The following is a 20269-nucleotide window of genomic DNA, read 5'->3' as shown; positions in this document are numbered from 1 at the left end:
GAATAATCGCTCTCTGTCTAACCTCTGTCTCTAGTGGAGCAATTCAGCATGGTATCTCTGCAGACCACTATATCTATGCTGCTCATTAGAGTGGGTGATGCTAGTTGCATCACTCGTTGCCCAGGCAAGTTTGTGCCAGACATCGGTTTCATATTGTTCCAACATTAATTCTATATAAACATGTGCAAAAAATAGAGAAACAGTTTTGTGTCCAGACTGCACCAGGCAGAAGCACCATCCATCAAAGCCTGTAACTGAAGAGGTGAATTGCAACCAACAGGTCAGAATGAGGAGAAAAATGATAGTCCCACGTGCACAGCTGCAAGCTATGGGCATCACATGATGTGCAGCATTAGGCAGCAACAGAGCACAGTAGAAAGTATCAGTAGCTCAGACAGGCATCACTATGAGCTTCACAGTGCCCATTCATAAACACATGATCTTCTATCCTGGGAGTGGGCAGGCTTCACACTGCCCATACATGAGAAAACATGATCTTCTATCCTAGAAATGGGCAGCCTTCATAGTGCCCATGCATGACAACACATGATCTTCTATACTGAGTGGTAATGCATTGCTTTACACCAGTGATTCAGACACTATTGTGCGATGTCACCTCATTAGTATAATTACCATGCTAAGAAGCCCTCACAGTGCCCATACATGAACACATGAACTTCCATCCTGTGAATGGGCAAGGAGGAGCATGGCAGCACTGACTCTTAGTGGTGACACATTGCTTTACACCAGCGATTCAGACACTATTGTGCAAAGTCACCTCATTAGTATAATCACCATGCTAAGAAGCCCTCACAGTGCCTATGCATGAACACATGATCTTCCATCCTGTGAATGGACAGGGAGGAGCATGGCAGCACTGATTCTGATTGGTAACACATCACTTTACACCAGCGATTCAGAGACTATTTTGTGAAATCAACTCATTAGTATAATCACCATGCTAAGAAGCTGATTTTAGGATGATAAAAATTGTGGTCATTGTAATGCAGGAGACTACATTATGACAAACAATTCTGGAGCAGGAATACAGTGGGTAACAAAATGTACTGCCATAATGGCATACTGTAAGGAGATAACTGGTAACAAACTTCAGGACTGCAGGGTGCATACATGGGTGCATGGAAACAACAGGGAGATGTACCGAACAGTGGAGTGTGTGAGGTAGCATAACTGAAGGGTATGACGGATTATTGTCGTTCAGTGGGGAGTGGGGTCTCAACCTCACAGGGAACAGAGCAGAGCAGAAGAGTGTGAAATTTACTGTCCAGCTTCAGGGGTGGGAGGGGTCAGCCTGACAGGGAACAGAGCACAAGGACATGGCAGGCTTTTGTTCAGACACTGTGGAGGTACACTGTACCATATGTGCACAGACTGTAAAACATGCTATCAGGGAAATGAAACCTACTGTATATAGGCCATTCCACATGATGTTAGCACAGTGATGTAAGAAGGCAGGCAGTGGTGTTTGTAATACAACCTTTGCTGCTGTCAGTAAGGCACAAGGTGTGAATGATGACAGCACATTAGCAGACAGGCATTTGGCTGCTGTATGAACAGAGGAAACAGTGCTAAATCATAGGGCCATGCCAAGGACAGTCATGCATACACACAGTAATCTACATGTGTAACCTGCAGGTGCACACATCTTGTCACTGGACTGAAAGAAAGTCAGTGGCTGGAAAATCTCACCTCATTGGAAACAGGTGTTGCTGAAGGCCCTACTCACATATGCAGTGCATATCCTTGACAAGGGTAAAACAATCATAGCTTTCCAGAAGCAGGTATGGCAGGGTGTGGCACAAGACATCAATGCTGTAGGTTTTCATAACAGGACAGTAGTACAGGTGCATAGCATGATTACCAATTTAATATTGCTTGACAAGACCAAGGCACAGATTATTACCAGGGAAGATCCCCACAAGAGGTAGACCATAAACCCAGAAGTATCACACAGAAGTGGAAGAGTTCTTGGAAACTCTTTCAGGTGCAAGCAAGACAACCCTTATACCTAGTGGTGATTTAATGTACGAGCTGGGATAGTGACAAGTGTCCAAGTGTCTGCAGCCTATATACCAGATTTGAATTACTGTTGTTTACTGATCCATGTGTAATAAGGGGATATTCAGCAGAACACACACGCATATCTCTTCTCCAAGTACACTGGAGCAATATCTGTGACAACCTGCACCATACGTATGCACTCATTTATTATGCAAATGATTGGCATGTATCAGAGTGTGTTCAATATAGTAAGAGGAATGATACTCATGTTGTAGCACTGCCACAGATATATTATTTGTATGTTTCACAGGTTCCAGTAGTAGAGGGTCCAGAATGACAGGTTAGCACATGCCTAACCCCACAGTCTTTTGACACAGTGGCACTATGAGCAATATTAATGTTGGAGGATATTCACACATCTCCCACATAGAAGATGATGGTGGAGGGGGCAGGCTGAACCTCTGGCTTTACTTGTGTTTATCAGTGGATGTCCTGTCCATGTTAGTCCCACCTAAAACTACACAGAAGCCATTACATACAGTATGTATAAGCTACACTGCCTCTGAGATGTAGCTCTAGGGGAGGGACATGTAGGTGGTCATTTTCAGCATGACTCTAGGGCATTTCCTGACTGGGATACCACACTTGGCATCAATCGGTGGATTTTTATGTCAGTGATCCAGGCACGTACAACTACTATGTACACTATGTCAGAGGTTGTGCGTGTGCTGTGAGATGACCTGCAAAGCATACAGAGCGAAATAGCATATGTGGATCTGGAACAAACATGCCTGCTGAGGGCAGTGGTGGTGCAATTATGATCCATTGATAAATCCATGAGGATACTGACAAATGTCCAATGTGGCCATATAAAGGTCCAGATTCATGATGCATGGTCACAGGCCAGGATTATGCAGATGGCACATACCATTCTGAACATTGCATCATTTTTACCATTGGTCATGGGTACCTCCACTTCCAGGTGTGGGCACTCACATGGTTGTGGTCAACACACACCTGGCTCCATCCTAGAGACACCCCACCATGCTGTCTGCTCAGGACCCTACAGTTCCACATCATCCCTGCCCTCTGTAGGTCTACTGAGCTCAATGCCTATGCATGGCTATCCTTCGGATCATTGACACTGTTCATTTATTGCCTCAGCTATTGGGACCACAACAGAGAGGAAAACAGTCTGGGTCAGGAAAAGTGTAAGTGATTAGATACACCTTGAAAGAGTTGCTTAAACAAATACATAAATTGCTGCAAAATCCTGAGTACTAGAATTTGATAAGTCAATTAGTGCTATATTTTAAAGACAGAAAAACAGAAGTAAGTATGGCAACCACTGTACTGCTTTCCTCTCCTTAAATTGTAACACCCACCACACTTGATATGGTACATATTTACTTTGAATAGACTTTTCTTCTTTTAGAAACTTTTGACGGCATTTTCAGCTGTCTACTCTCAGAAGAAAACATGTATGTTCTTTTAGTCACATTGATATATATCTTAATAAACTAGTAAAAAAGTCACTGTGATCATTTTTGTACTCTAAAAATGTCAAAACTAAATGCCAAGTCATGATTCAGATGAATTTTCTGCACTTGATTGCAGGTAAACATGCCTTCATCAGAATACATAAGTAAAACTCATAGGGTGCTTGTCCTTGTGGACTGTTTTTACTTTCAGTAAATTTGCCTTGACTCTCAACAAGGTGGTCATTTGGGAAAAGTTCATTTTAATTTCAAAAATGCTAAACAATGACAAAAAGTCACTTGATTTTTCATATATTTATAATTTAGATTTCAAGATCTGTACAGATTACCAGAATAAAAATCTGGAAGTCTAGAGACCAAGATTCTAAAACTGCTCAAGAAAAGACTTGTCAACAAAGGAACTATTATGTAAGGTTTAAAATTAAACGGTCCACTCCAACGCTGTGCCAACTACCAACTTCAATGGGTCCCTTATAATAAAAAGTTCAGTACTGATGTAGTGTTAGAAACATAATACTAATTTCTACAGACCGGGTATTATTTAATTTCATAACAACAGGCAGTCAGATTGGAACATTTGCTTGAAATTATTGTAAAAGTGAAAACGAGGAATGCCCCTTGAACAGAATGCATAGCTAGAATGAATACAAAATGTCAGAAGCCTCTTCCCAGAGTCAGAATATTTCTGGCATAGGCACTAAATGCAAGCCGTAATATGTATCAGACACAGGTATGTTTGGCAGTTTAGGAGCCCTTTGCTGCACAGCCATGCTACAGGATCCATGTGACTTTCACAGCAAAAACAGACCAGGTATTACCTAGTCTGTATTTACACCATGAAAGAAGGACTGCATCACAAGTCAGATACATGTTTCTGAAAAAAAAAAACAGTACTCAAAGCTTCATCTAGTGTATTAGTGTATGTCCAGGCTGCAATATTCTTGCAAACATAGCCTGGCAGGTGTAAAGTGCAGTGCAAAGCTGAATGCAAGCCCTATCATTGCTTTATTTAATGAGGATCTAGTTATTTATAGAGCTGCAGACTAGAAAGTGCTTTCAGATATTTAAGAAAACTAGTACACAGACTAACCTGCAGATGGAGGTCCAAGCAGAACAGCCACTGCTTCGATGAGAAGCACCAATCCAATTGCACTGGAGAACTTATGTGATCCAACAATAGCCATCAGTACTTCAAACTGCAGGGCCCCAATCATTCCATAAGATACACCAAAGAAAACACAGAACACCACAAGCGTGTTATAGTCAGAGGCTCTGGCACCACAGATATCTGTCAGACCATTAAATAACACAGCAAGACTGAGAAAATATATGGTATATGGTCTAATCCATCTGAAGCCTGCAATGATGCCACAGGATGGTCTAGCAAAAATGTCTATAAAACCAATGATGGAGAGCAGGAATGCAGCTTCAGTGTCAGGAACTTCTATATCCTTGGCATAGTTCACCAGCAGAATGGGTGGTATGAAGACTCCCAAGATAAGAAAGAATTTGGCAATAGTGTAAATAACAAACCCTTTGTTTTTTAAAACACTGAAATCAAGAAGCTTGCATTTGAACTTTGATGCCTTTAGGTTTCCCTTGTATTTGGTGAAGTCCTTGTTAGCAGTAGTAGCCGGCAGCATCCTTTCGACTTCATGTTTGTCTTTGCTTTCTTCTTGTTTCTTGTTTAGAAGAGGTCTCATCATAGCTGCACAGGTGCAACAGTTAAGTAATAAACCACCCATGATTAGGAACCCTCCCCTCCAGCCAAATGTCTCTAGCAGAATCTGTCCCACAGGTGAGAGAACTGAGAGGAAAACAGGGCTGCCAGCTGCAGCCAGGCCATTTGCTAGAGGCCTTCTCTTATCAAAGTATCTTCCAATCATTATCAGAGAAGGCTGGAAGTTCAAGGACAGACCTAGGCCTAAAAATGAAGAGGAACAAGGTGAAAACAGCCAATGTTAACATTTGTCTGTACACATTATCATCCTAATCAGAAAAGGATGGTAACTACTTAGAACTAATAGGTTATTATGAATAATTACAACTATATTGAGAAGGACAGCAGATTCTGAGCAAGTGTATGAGTGCAAACTTGTTTGAAAAATGCCTTGTTGAATGATGTTGTGCTGTGGTGCTAAGGTGCGGCAGTCATATAATATTAAACGAAGGAGCACTAAGGAAAGCTTCTCTGCATGGGGTGGGCTGGTTTTGCTCACACAGAAAACTGTTTTGCATGAATGATGTTTTTGTGCTACTGTTTCCAAGGAAACAGCATTCACATTGACATATGTAAGTATGTTTAGAATATTAAGGCTAAACTCTCACTATTAGCACCAGTCTGTGAGCATACATACACAGACCAACCACTACATATGTAGAGGTCTTAAAGACCACACCCACAAAAGCTTCAGCTACATCTCATGTACTAGAAACCATAAACTCAATAAAACCAGAACTTCACATCATACATGTAACATTTTACACATATCACCACCTGCCTGTAGTCAAGAAACATAGCGAGACACCATAACATGGCAGTGGGGATAGTCCATTGTAAGAAAATATCTGAGGTTAAAACTGAACAAAGCTAGACTAAAAAGCCCATAAGGCAGACATTGTGATCTGGCAACTCCCGAAACATCTTAGTAATTGGTGACTCCATTTTAAGTAAAACACATATCTCACTTGATTGTGTAATGAGTTTGTGACTCTGTTCAACCTGCCTGTCTCCAAAAGCAGAGGCATCTCAATTATGTTGTAAAGGATTAAGGCTAAATATGACATGGCCATTGTTCACAGTGGAGTGAACAGTCTAAGAAGATCTTCCTGATTAAACATGTAATGCTGCAAGATATAGTGGGATTACTGAACATGGTAGCAACAATCAGAAAAAAATATATCTGTTTAGTGAAAACGTATTGATATCACATTTAGATAATAAATGCATTACTTAAGCGGAAGAATTCATAAAACCTATAGTTGCACAGAACATCATTCTCTACTTGAGCTTGTCTTTAGAAACAGGGTGCAAGAAATCATTTGTCTAATTTCTGGCCCATTCAGTGATCACTCTATGGTTTTCTTTCAGTGGCCTGACAGTGGGATTAAAGGGTCTATATTATTTCCTCGAAGAGGAGTTCCATCGAATGCCTCTTCATCGACCCTAAAACCATGAACTTTCAAAATATAGCACCTCCACATGTGCAATTTCTTTCCCTTGGAAAGAAATCGCGTGCCCTACAAACACCAATAAATAACCACAAACACTACAAAGTGGGGGGCTTCACCCCCCCACACCCCCAACATGAGAGGCTGTGCCCCCCACCCCCCTATCTAAATATACCAACTCCAAGATTGCACTACAGTGGAGAAAATGCTAAACTGACGAGGACGGCCAAGAAATTGCTTATGTGGACGAATCCATCTTCGCGGAAATAATAGGAACCCAGATTAAATTACTACCCTTCTCTGTCTGCTGCACCTTGTTGAATATTTATCAGTCAGAGCTTGCCCAACTGCTTGAGTGTTAATCCGCTGACTAGTTGTCTAGTCTACAGTTTAATGACCCATACAATGTATTATAGGCCTTTGCAAGCACTGTGTTGCATTAGTTTGATAAGCATTTTCTCCTTAATACTCTTTTGGTGCAGAGACAGAATGCAACACTAGCCCATTTCAGAGCTAAAGCAAGTCATGTTTCACAGGGGCCTAGTCTAGTTCAAATAAAAAAAAGTCTTTCTCTAATGCAGACAGAAAGAATCTCAACTGCTTCTGTGACCAGTGGAAAACGTAAAGAGGTACAAAACCATGTATCTCAGACTACAGAAAATATATTACTTATACATACAAAGTCAATGAAGAAATACTAAAAAGATTAACATTACTAAACAAGTAATAGATACACTGGTGACAGAACTATAAAGCTTTCAAAATGCATTCAACATGAATTAGCAAACTATTTAAACAGATATGTCAGTTACATGCTGCCAATAAACTCACAGAAACAACTTGAGATTCAACTTGCTCTTCAACCCTGGGGGGAGGGAAGTTATTATATTTAAAAAGCAGCAAGTCTCTTTTTTAAATTCCAAATGCTGTCTACCCTAATGCAGACTACATGCTTCTTAACTGTTATTTTCCTCTTTGGTCTAACAAAAGGCTTTGAAGGTATAAGTCACTCCTGCTTCACAACAGTACTACAGTACAATGGCTTTAACCAAAGTCCCCATGCTATGGTTCAAAGACCACCTGAATGCCAAGTCTTTTAAAGTCAGTAAAATATATTTTACATCACCTTATCATATGCAAAACAGAATACCACAAGGTTAGTGTACAAATCCTGTCTGTTCACCATTTTTTGTTAATTCTGTATTTCCCTTGAAACCTGACCAGATTGCCCTACTTTATGCTCATCCCCTAGTCAACTTGTGGGTCTTATCCAGTGTTAATGATATTCCAATAGGCCTACCAAAGGATTTGGACGTGAGGCAATTCAGTAAATGGACATGATAGATTTTTTTTTAAACTGATTGCACTTATAGGCACCACCATTATCTCTAGTAGGAATGCTGAGACTAAAAAGGTTGTAAAAGGGCCTAGCTTTGGTTGAGGGGTAGGCAGTGCATCTAGAGATTGGGAGAATTTTAATAAGTAAATAAAAATATGCATGTGTTGTTTATTAAGAAGGAGATTGGGCAGCCTCTTCCATGTTAGAAGAAACACTCTCTGGTGAAATGGGTGGAGAGCCAATTCAATGTTCAGCATGTGCGCATGTTTGTTTGTATGTTTATGGGTGTATGGGTAGGAATACACTATGGATACAGGAGACTGGTTATTTAATGTTTATAAAATGAATTTGCACTTAAGATTTCACATTCAGATGTTCATGTGTAGTTACTAGGCTTCTAATTCAGAAGGCTATTAAGGAGCATTGTCCAAATTCTCAGTTGCCCCAAAGCACTGTATAGTTAGGTGACTTGCTCAAGGTCACACAGCAGGTAAATTAAGGCTGAGGGAATCAAAGTCTGTACCATAGGAAGTGACTTGTTAACAGTTCATAGCCTTAATCTGCACTATCTGCCAGATGTTCATACAGGGAGACTGTTTTCTTTTTAGGTAGTTACTGAAGGTGGCAGCATGTCCTTTTTCTTGTCTGAGACTGTGTGTGTGTGTGTGTGTGTGTGTGTGTGTGTGTGGGGGGGTATTTATATGTGCAAATGCGTGCATTCATGCATATGCACAAGAGTGTGTGTGGTATGCAAAGAAAAAATTATAGAAAGAATGGGGATAGGACAGCCATGCTGATTTATTAAGATATTAGTGGGGTTCACATGAAGGGAAGGTTATTCTTAACTGCCAATAAATTTATTACATGTGTAACCCAATTTCACATTCTGATCTTCATCACCAGTTAGTAAATGAAGGTGCTGAAAATGGTGATGCATCAATACAATTAAGCTATGAAGAGAAAAGTGGCAAAATCCCTTTAGGGACAGAGCATGGAAGACCAGTGATCAAGACCCCCCCCCCCGAACTTCTTGCACACAAGTGAGTCATCACAATAAAGCATCCCATGTTATTTCATGCATAATGCAAACACATGCTTTCCATTGCATTTCTGTACTTAAAATGCTGTATGTGTGGATATGGCACTGCTGATGCCTCCTCCAGAGCAGCTGTTACAGGGTCATTCAGGTTGATGATGTTAAGACCAAGTTATTGTATGCTCCCTTAGACAGGGATAATATATTTTGATCATCTTCTAATCAGTTTTAACTGAAGGTTGTTTCCTTTTATTGCTTTTAGAAACTCAGCGAGATTTCAGTTGTGGAAGTTCCTTCGGCAGTGAGCTTTTCCTAGCACTTGTACAGCAGGAATCTGCCCAGCAAGTATGTGCTCATTACTAGTTTTAACTGAAAGTGTCTTCTTTTTACTGCTTTACTTTTATTGATATGTATATGTATCCTATATATAGAACACCAGCTTATAGAGTTGCATCTCTATAAACCAATATCCTTTGTTTAGTACTAATGATTGCTTTTACAAGTGTTGTAATATATAAAATGGATGGTGCATACAAGAAATTTGACAGTACTTTATATGCGCTGGTGTCAGTGGCTCAACAGGTAGCACACCTACCTTTGATGCTGTGGGTTCTGTTACCACCCCAAGTACTTGGATTCATTTTCCAGTGCTGATATTGCAGTGCAGCATAAAGGTGAGGGGGGGGGGTGCTACACACCCGAGTGTGGCATGCTTCAGATGAGATGTTAACTGAGTTCTTATCTGCCTGAGCTGGTAGCAGCTCAGGTAATGTAAAAGACCCAAAGCATTTAATAAAGAGGCTAGGGAGCCTTTTTTGAAAATAACTGAATAAATTAACAACTGACTTAGGATTTTATTCACATATTTACATTTTCTATAAAGAAATACTAATAATTTACACTGAGTAAAATATCCATTTCAACCCCAACTGTTTTATCCATAATCAACATCACTTCACCCTTAATCACTTCAAAAAACACTTCTTGTTATACAGTAGTTGTGAACATCAAGCTAGGCATACTTTCCAAGCAGAAGAAAAGAATCTTAGCATCAAATCTTTAAAATAACCATAATAAATCAAATCTATTTCTATATTACCTAATTTCTGTTTTCACAAAGCACTAAGTATTTTTATTGTTCCAAAAAAAAAAAAAGAAAAAGAAAAACAAAACAACTTTGTTGTTTCATATTCCAAAAAGGTAAAGTCCATTGTCTCAACTTCAATGCACGTATACATTATTAACTCATTTACTGGCAGTTTCTTAAAGACAATTTCAAATAAAATCCTTGCATTCCTTCAAATCTTTAAATCTTTCTTTTTATAGCACATTTCTATTTTGTCAGCTAGATTTTCCATGGATCTATATAATAATAACCAGTGTTAACTTCTGTCCTTTTTTTTTGTTTGTTTTTTTCCTCTGATTTCCTTATTTATGTTTTACTCATTAATCTTTATAATACATTACCATCCCACCTTCCCCTGCCATTATCTTTCTTTTGTAATGCAAGTCTTGAACATTTTCTAACTATTTACATTTTAAAATGTCAAATTGTACTTTCTGTTCTCCTTCTGTTAGTTTCAAAAGTTAAAATAAATGTAAAGAACTCAAATAGACTACTGGAATAACTAGCACCAATTCATCTTTCTCACTCTGTTATTATACACAATCCCTCTTCTAATTGGATTTAATCTTAACCCCCACAACACTGATCAATAAACTAAATTGTTTTCCATCCTTTCAGTAAGCATAGAAACTCTACCCACATAACTCAATTTTCCTAAAAAATATAAAGTAAAAGATAAACATTTTATATGATAACTTATAATTTCCATATTTTTTTTGTCTTCTGCAATTCATTTAACATTTCCTCTCCATTTTCCATTAGTACTTATTTTCCAAATCTTATTTCCAAAATTTCAATTTATTTTTTGAAAAATAAAATTTACCTATTCTAATTATACCGCCATAGACATGCTGTAGGTGGATTGGACACACTAAATTGGCCCTAGGTGTGAGTGTGTGCATGTGTGTGCCTTCTGTGGAAGGTTGGGCACCAGGCTGGCAACTCGACACCGTAAAACTCCACTGCCAATCATGAGCGGACAGGTGATCCGCTGTGGCGACCCCTAACCGGGAAAAGCCGAAAAAAGAAGAAGAAGAAGAAGAAGATCCTTTACTGTTTTCTAAACTAAAACTGAGTCCTATTTTATCAAAGAATTCTCCTAGTTCCTGCATCACTATTTTCACTTAAACTTAATTGTTAACTGCTATGTCCAAATCATCCACATAACACATTAAAAACAGTATTTTAATTGTACCTTCATAGTAAATGTTTGCCTTTTAATCACTAGTTCTACCTTAAAATGACTGCATTTATTATTAGACCAAACAATACTGTACTTATATGGCAGCCCCACTTAACCCCATTTTTATTTCTTTACCTATTAACCTATTAATTAATGGAGCAGCATATTTTTCATAAGTACATTTTATAAAGTTTATTACTATCACTGGTATATCATATAATCTCATTACTTCCCATAATCATTCATGATTCTCACTTTTAAATGCATTTTGTATATCACATGCAATAATATACCTGTTTAGTTTTTCCCTTTTATATCCTGTATTACTGCTTTTATTATGTCTAACATTTGCATAGTATTTCTATTTTAATCTCAAATACTCCTCGTACGATAAGCACTTCCAAACCCTGTTTAAACATCTTCTGTAGCATCCTCATTATGATTTTATACTCTATACCACATGATGTGATTGATTTCCATTTTTTTTCATTTTCTGTTTCTTCTTTTTTCCATAATGATTTTATAACCCCTCAACAGATGTCTTTATTCCTTATTCACTTTATTAACCATTTATTTATAACACTCAAAACTGTTTTTCTTCATCATTCAGTTCTTTGCAAAATTGATATACAACCCCATCCCATTCTGGTACCATATCTTCATTTCCTTTTGAAATTATTCTGTCTAACTCACAGTTGTTAATTCAATTTTTGTATCTTCCAAGATTGTATCTGCTTCCCACTCTATATCCCTTTGCTTCCTTTTTGTATACATGGGATCATAGGACATACACGGTAATTAGATCAGATGTCACATGTGCCTTGCCAATAACTTCGGTCAGGCTCTAGAACCTTTTTCAAGAAGGGTGAGATCTGAAAGTTCTGGTGTAAATTTAAGGGTGCATATCCATTTGTCCATGCTATGTTTGAAAGAGACAAGGAATAACATTGCTTGACCTGACAGGGAATTTATTCTAGAGCAGGCGAGACACTGGATGATGAATCTGACTCCCATTTTGTTTGATTTATTTCCTGATATAGATTCAGATCTCTGATGTAGGTTTAGATAATTGCAGGGCTAGCCATCTGATAGTGTGAACATTGACTCTGAGTGATTGTTACCATTAATTTAACACCCTAACCCTATATACAAACTAGGAAAAGGGGGGTTGATGCCGATGCTGATGCATCATAGGTTTAGATCTCTGGTTCTAGTATTAGCTGCACTATTTGACTTACCATGAAAAAGGAGGTCAAAGATAGCAGTATTACTAAAGGCACAGTAAGCAAGACAAAAACCTCCCCTCAGGAGTCTATAACACACAGAGTACAGGGACAAGGTTTCCAGTCTCACATAGTAGCTGAGATTTTTGGCACAAGAGATCTTTTTGGTTAGGAACTGATATGGCTTTTCAAGTTTTTTTTAATGAGTCTAGTGAGATTAATGCCATAGGATGTTTTATATTCAATAATGGGTCATACCAGGGAGGAATATAAGGGAACAATGACTTCCTTGGATTTGGAAGAGATGCCTTTGACAAACAGTTACAAAATATAGAATGATTTTCTGACTATAGTAGCCACATAGTAGTCAAAAAAGAGAGAGAGAGAGCTGTATACCCAGGTGCCCAGATCTCTGATCACTGTCTTGATTAATGATGGAGTATTGTTTGTGCTGTAGGCTACACTGATTAGCTATTTCACAAAGGGAGCAATACCACATTTCTTGTTATTTAGTTTCAACCCTTTTTCTAAACACCAGGCATTAACTTAGTTAGTTAGTTTATTTTGAAAATTAAATGCATCTTTTAGGGACTTAACAATTAGGTTCATAAATGTAGAACAGAATAATGACAACAGGGCCTTTTTAATCCTAGCCGTGCTTCCCAAATGTATCCAACAGGTTTTGAAACCACAGATGTTACATGAAAGGGGCATATTTTAAGGTGTATATGTAAGCTGGGGCATGGGTAGTCAAGCATTTACAGTCTGCCTCTGCCCATTAGAGACATAGGTAGCAGGCCAGGAGTCAATTTCTGATTTCCCATCCACTGGTCCTGTTTATCCTTAAATAGAGTTAGGGATGAACTTTGCTTCACATTGGATGGGAACCCTATTCCAGAGAAAGAGTATTCTCTGACACACATACCTGTCCCTCCAACATGTCCCATTTATTTCGTAAGCAAGGTTTAAGGGTCTAGATTGGGTAGTTCAGATGTTTATGTGTTTTGCAGATATACAAAAGGTCCATCAGAGTGGGATCCAAGGATGCCTTGTATGCCAGGCATAGATTGCCCCTCAATAGTCCATAGGAGACAAAGTATAACAATAGGGATTTGAGGCGATCTGCATAGGACATGATGTCTGTGCCCTGTATTCATTTTGTGAGGGACCTCTGCAGACATCCCAGCGGTTGCATGTGCCTGTTCAGGCGTATACCAGTGAGGGATTGTACTCAATGATGAGCCTGATGAGGGCAAATACAGGGGAGCAATGACATTGCTGGACCTAGATTCCATTGCCTTGCTTATAAGTCGAGCAACATAGAATGAGTTCCTTACTATGTTAGGCACATGTTGCTCAAAAACCAGGTTACTTTTTACATGTGTCCCCAAATATTTGACTACTTTGTCTGCTTTAGGGGTGCATTATCAGTGATATGGTTTCCTAGGGTTGCTATTTTCCCAAAGGGTAATTTTATACATTTCTTGGCACTGAGTTTTAAACCATGGCTCTGGTATTAGTTATTTGTCTGTGTTAGCCCTGTTTTGCCCTCATCCATTGCATCATGGGAACCTACTCGAAGACTACCAGTTTGAATAGTCATTATCTGCCTTTGATGAAACCAAACTTGGATGAATCTAATGTTTAAAGGTTTCCTATGTAATTATTAATCATTTCCATGGCTTTACATATGAGAATAGTCAGACTTATAGGTGTGTAGGTTCCAGGTCCATAGAAGGTCCACCCTTGTGCAGAGGGATGACTGTTGCAGTTCTCCATTCTCATGGCATAAAGCTTGACTGGAGGCTATGATTAAATAGTGACTCCAGTAGTCCTGATAGGTCATGCTTTAGGCTATTTAGGAAGCATCCTGGGATAATAGAGGCAATGTTCTTGGCCTTGGAGAGTGTGTTTAGGACATGCTTCCTAGTGTTAGTTGGGGGGTATATAAAATAATATTTCCTGAGGGGTAGCTGGGGTGAGAGGGAAGTAAAACTGAAACTGAACATGTCTGCCAGTAGATTTGCTATATCTTCTGGCTCAGTGTAGGTGGCTGCATTTACAATTAGTTCTGCACATTGTTGTGTACTGCCTTTGAGGCTGTAGACATAACTGAAGAAAGCCTTGTGGTTGTCTTTGGTCTGGGAGGCTATTTCTACCTCAAAACTGGCCATAGTCGACTTTATTTGCCTTCTGAGCTGTTTGTTTAAATTAAGTAGACATTACATGGGGGGGCATTCTCTCTTGTTTGCTAGGACCAGGTCCAGTATGTTTGGGCCTCTAGTAGAATTGTGGACTATCTGGTCCAAAACGTTCGTGTTTACAAAGTTGTGGAATCTCTCGGCCTGTGTGTTTAAAGTCGCCCATGAATATGGTATTAGGTTTAAAGGTGAGTGTCTCCTGTAAGTTTGAGTTATGGGATTCCTGGGTCATAAAGGGGGACCTACAGCTTTCAAGGATATGGTATGGGACATTGCCTGTAGTAATTTATTTATTTGTTTAACATTTGTTTACTAGGAAAGTCCATCTGGGACAAAGCCCATTTTCAGCGTAAGCCCGGGGGAGAAATGCTCCAGATGCATGTCTTTGGAATGTGGGAGGAAACTAGACATCCAGAGAAAACCCACGCAAATGCAGGGAGAACATGCAGACTCCAGAAAGAAGGCACCCTAGCTAAGAATCGAACCAGAGAACCTCTTGCTGTGAGGCAACAACGCTAACCTGCTGCACCACTGCACCACCCAATTTGAATGTAAAGAAGCTCAAGCATATCATCTTGTTTGGTCAGCCTTGAGACAAGCTTGTTATTGATGTAGACTGAGACACCTCCACCTTTAGTCTCTGCCTATGTAGTAGCTGGCCTAAATGTTTGTAAGGCATTGTAGCCTTGCATTGCAGGGTTACACAGTTTGCAGTCATCTGCAGATTGTTCAAACAGAGCTCATTGTTAACAATTCTGAGGTCAGAAAAATAAATGCCAAACAGGTGGGGCCAAGCACAGATCCCTGAGGGACACCACTGGTCACCTTCTGTCTGTTTAAAGAGGCATCACCTACACAGGCAATGTGCATCCTGTCCTTAAGCCTGCTGGCTATTCATCTTACCACATAGGGATCAATGTTTAAAGCCATTAGCTTATTAAAATTTCCTTCATGTGGTATGGCATCAAATGCCTTGGCCAAACCAAGATATGCAGCATGAACAATGTGGTCAGTATCCATCACGTGAGTGACCTTCTCAAAGAAGCTAACAAGATTTAGCAAGCATAATCTACCCTTTATCAAGCCAATATATTGTGGGTCAAGTCTAAAAAGAATTTTGATATCACAATTTAGGAGGTTGGTGATGATGCATTCCATGGCTTTAGAGATAAGACTTGTAAGGCTGATAGGTTCGTAGTTTACAAGGTCTGTGTTGGGTCCACCCTTGTAAAAGGACACCCATACAGCACTGCACCAAACTTTGGAAATATAGCCTTTAGCTTGGCTTAGGTTAAATAGCCTATGGAAGGATTTTGTGAGTACATATGTACACTATTAGTCAAAAACCTAGTATATTATCAGGATCCATGGAAGAAGTTTTTTGTCTTTAAAAGTACCTTAAGGACATGTTCCTTAGTAATGATAGGGTGGGAGTTTCAAGGGAGAATATTTCAGCAAAATTATTTGCCAGTGTGTTTGCAATGTTTTCCTTACATTTGAACCATGTCTCAGGAACTACACATACAAGGACACATTCCAGTGTAGAAGTACTCTGAGATCAGGAAGTTTCTTGTTAAAATTCCTGGAATTGCAAAGAGCCATCTTGATGCTGTTCAATTTAGGATTACATGTGTTGGTTAAATAAAGATGTAAAATCTGTATAGTTGAGAGGTATGAGTCTGTTCATTAGATGAACTGATACTAAAAAAGGCACAATGGGTGCATCAAAAGCTTTAGCCAGTATGCATAACCCTTTAAATGAGAACCGCAAGCCATCCTTTGCAAAGCAAGTTTGTCAATTATCTTGACCTAGACTGATACATGCCGTATCCCCCTGGAATGACACCAGCTACTTAACCAATTGTCGAAACCAATTATCTTTTCCCTATATTTAGGCATAATTTTCAGCGAAGGGAGGATTCTGACCAGGACCAAAGCCTTATTCTTGTCTGATACTTGTGTAGCAAGTTCTAGTATGTTCCTCTCAGGATTTTGCAAACAAAATCATTTACTCCCACATGGACTAATATCATATCATAGTCATATTTCAGCAAAATTATTTGCCAGTGTGTTTGCAATGTTTTCCTTACATTTGAACCATGTCTCAGGAACTACACATACAAGGACACATTCCAGTGTAGAAGTACTCTGAGATCAGGCAGTTTCTTGTTTAGTCAGAAAATCTTGCTTCCCAGAAGCAGATGATTGTAGGCCTGTCCTTCTCCAGCCTGATAAGTGTGGAATCTGTATGTCTACTAATGGAGTCACAGATTGCTAGAACATTCCCAGAAGCTGGCATGATGATGTGATGCTCACTACATGCTGCAAGCTGCGAGAGAGATGCCTCCAAGTTCACTAGGTATGACAGTGATTTTGATGAAGAGTGTATGAAATTAAGTGGAATGTTTATAGATAGAGGCTACCCAAGGAACTTAATTGTTGAAATTGAGAAGGAAGTGAGGGAAGGAAGATTGGGCAAATATCGGCCTATCTTAGGGCAGGAAGATGACCGTAAGGAAGTGACCAGTTCTGAAAAAGACATTTTTGATGTAAGAAATAACTTTGTAATAGATTACAGTGGGGAGGCTAAGGCCATACAGAGAATAGTGGAGGAAGAATGGTTAAAGTTTGGTGAATTCTCTGACTTGAGAAGTCTGTTTACACAACCCTTGAAATGTACATTTAGAAAAGGAAGAAACTTGAAAAATCTGTTTGAAAAGAAAAAAAAGGAAAACACCACTTCCAGGGAGAGAAAAGGCACATTCAAATGTGGGAGGTGCTCCCAGTGCACATATGTTTGTAATAAAGACACAATATATGTGAAAAGTAGGGATATATTAGTGCAGAGCAAGCAATACGTTAATTGTCAAACAAAAGGTATAATATATTTAAGTACATGTAAGAAATGTGAGGCATTTTACGTGGGGAAGTCTGAAAGAAGACTAAGAGATAGAATTTACGAGCATAATTATGAAATGAAGACAAAAAGTATGTGTAATGCTCTGTACAAGCACAAAACAAAATGTGAAGAAGCTGAATATACCTTCTTTGTTCTAGAGGTTGTAAATAAAGACATACGTGGTGGGCAATGGGAAGAGACAATTGAGTATAAAGAGTTACTTTGGCAACTCCACTTGGAAGCGTATAACCCACCAGGGCTGAATAATTATGTTTCCTTGGCCCCAGTATTGAAAATAAGAGCAGCGAAGCTCTGAGGTGGGAAATGTATATACTGAGGGGGAAAAATCTACCAAGAAATTAATTTAAAGATAAACAAATACAAAATACTACATGCTCTATTTTTTGAAAAAAGAAGAGGGTAGGATTTGTAAGTGAAAGGGTATCTCCAGGAAATGAACTTGAACTTGTGTTTTAGTACAACAACAAAAAAACTTGGAAGTGTATTAGTTTAAGCATTATTATGAAAATGGTGGGTGTAATGTGTTCATCTAGACACCAGAGGGAGCATTGAATGGTTTTGGGTTGTATGTATGCATATATATGTTTTAAATATTTTTTAATGTATTGATTTGTATATATAAAATGAAAAATTTTAATGTATTGAATTTTATGAATAAAATTTATTAACTAATTGTAGGGATAAAATGTTGCGATTAGGAATGTAATAAATTGTAACATGATTTTAAGGGAAGACATGAAGGCACTTTGTAAAGGTGGTTTTTTTATGTATTATATGATGATTAGAACAATCAAGTATTTTATTGAATTATTAGGACTAATCAATCAATTAGTAATAGTATTTAAGCAGAAGGGGAAGAGTTGTATTTTTGTGCATCTGAGGAAGTGTATTCAAACGAAAACGCAGGTGTGGAGACATAGCGTTAATGTGTTTGGAGTGTTTTGCTGAAATTACGTGTTGCTGCTGTGGTTCGCTACTTTTAGCAATAAAACTGCTAAAAAAGAAAAGGAGCCGTGTTTCTTCCACTAGTACCTTTTGGTTTGCTGGTTTGTCACTAGGTATGATACCTCTCTGAGACAGAATCTACAAGGTTGAACAGGAATTCATCTTCAGTGAACATGGGGTAGTTCCTATGCTGTCTTAGGATACCATGTGCTAGAAGGCTGGCAATGGAAGGGGGTACTGTATGGCTGACTATCCATGTCCAGTGCTATTGAGTGATAAACCTTAAAAAACCTAAAAAGGGAATAAAGCAGGACTGAGGGAATATTACTGCAAATGAGAAGGTAGACGAAGTGAGTAAATAACATGAAAGTGATGGATATCTAGATATAAGGGATAAAGAGCAAGGTCTCTTGGGTCTCTTTAGATCAGCACTGCGCAGTTTAGCACAGCCAATGGCAGCTTAGTGCAGATGAATGCAATTATATTTCTCCTGTGCATAATCAAAACTAGAGTCTAGCTATTTTGATGGTACTGACTTGAAGGAAAAATGTAACGTCCGTACAGTTCCTACTGTTAAGCTACACCACTAATAGTACTGCTTTCACTGATGCTCAACGTAGTAATTAGTGAACAAGCAAAATGAAGAAACCAACTAAAACAGGTGTAAACATTAGCCAATAGTGCTCAGCTACCTAGAAATAACAGCAATTAGTTTACTCGCAGTAGAATAACCACTTCCCTCTCCAAGATGGCCCCCAAACCAGGCCATAATATAGTATTTTCAGGTTAACTATATGTACACTGATTGGATTAAAAAATAGGTAAGATAATTCATAGTAGTTGAAATAGAACAAAACTAGCAAATTTATATGCAACACAAAAAATTACTTTTCTGTGTGTTTAAGTTGTAACAGGACTCAAGAAATCACTTTACAGGTCTGTCAGTGAGTGCACAACAGCACAGCTCTCTGCAGTCTTACTGTAAAGATTCAACCGATCGCTCCAACCAATAGCAATACACTAGAAGTTCACCACAATAACAAACACAAGCCCAGAACTAGTCTGTTTTTCTCTTCTGCCACCAGAAAATAACAGTGATTTAAATTCAAAGCGAGGTCAGTACAATCAGTTAGAAATAGTACAAGCAGTATTAGCATATTTAGTCTTAAGCAAAATCCAGCAAAAGCCACTTAGCCTGATGGTCTGAGCTACAGTAGAAGAGCCAGATCTGGTTTAAGCTGGTATTAATCTGGAGTCTTGTTTATAACTATATTAGAACAGAATATCCTTTAAATAAAAATAAATGGCCTTCATGAGCTCTTCTTTGTACTCGCTAGATTTCCATTCTCTTTTTCAATTTGAGTTATAAAATTCTCCCTGTACTTAACTTTCAAATAAGGGATTTACTTTTTCTTTATTTTCCTTTACTTGGTATGGCTGCCTAAACATATTGGGCCACATGCAGAAAGGTTACCGCAAAGTAGAAGCCTTGTGTACACCTCACAGCAACGATTTCTGATTCAGAGACAGTCCTACCATGGTGTGCTACTGTGCTCTACAGTGGACTGTCTCTGCAGCCTTCCACAAATTCTAATAAAGCATTC

General features: G+C 38.7%; 1 protein-coding gene across 1 annotated transcript in view; it reads right to left on the bottom strand.

The window, feature by feature from the left end:
• SLC16A8 (solute carrier family 16 member 8) overlaps positions 1-20269 on the bottom strand; it is a 257817-nt gene that overhangs the window by 74788 nt on the left and 162760 nt on the right. The window contains exon 4 of the mRNA XM_044068513.1: positions 4612-5445. Coding sequence (XP_043924448.1) covers positions 4612-5445 — 834 coding nt within the window. The remainder of the gene's footprint in view (positions 1-4611; positions 5446-20269) is intronic.

Source organism: Protopterus annectens, chromosome 1.part0 (genome assembly GCF_019279795.1).
Source record: "Protopterus annectens isolate FY-2018-M chromosome 1.part0, PAN1.0, whole genome shotgun sequence".
Lineage (NCBI taxonomy): Eukaryota > Metazoa > Chordata > Ceratodontiformes > Protopteridae > Protopterus > Protopterus annectens.
This window is presented reverse-complemented; position numbering and strand designations above follow the sequence as displayed.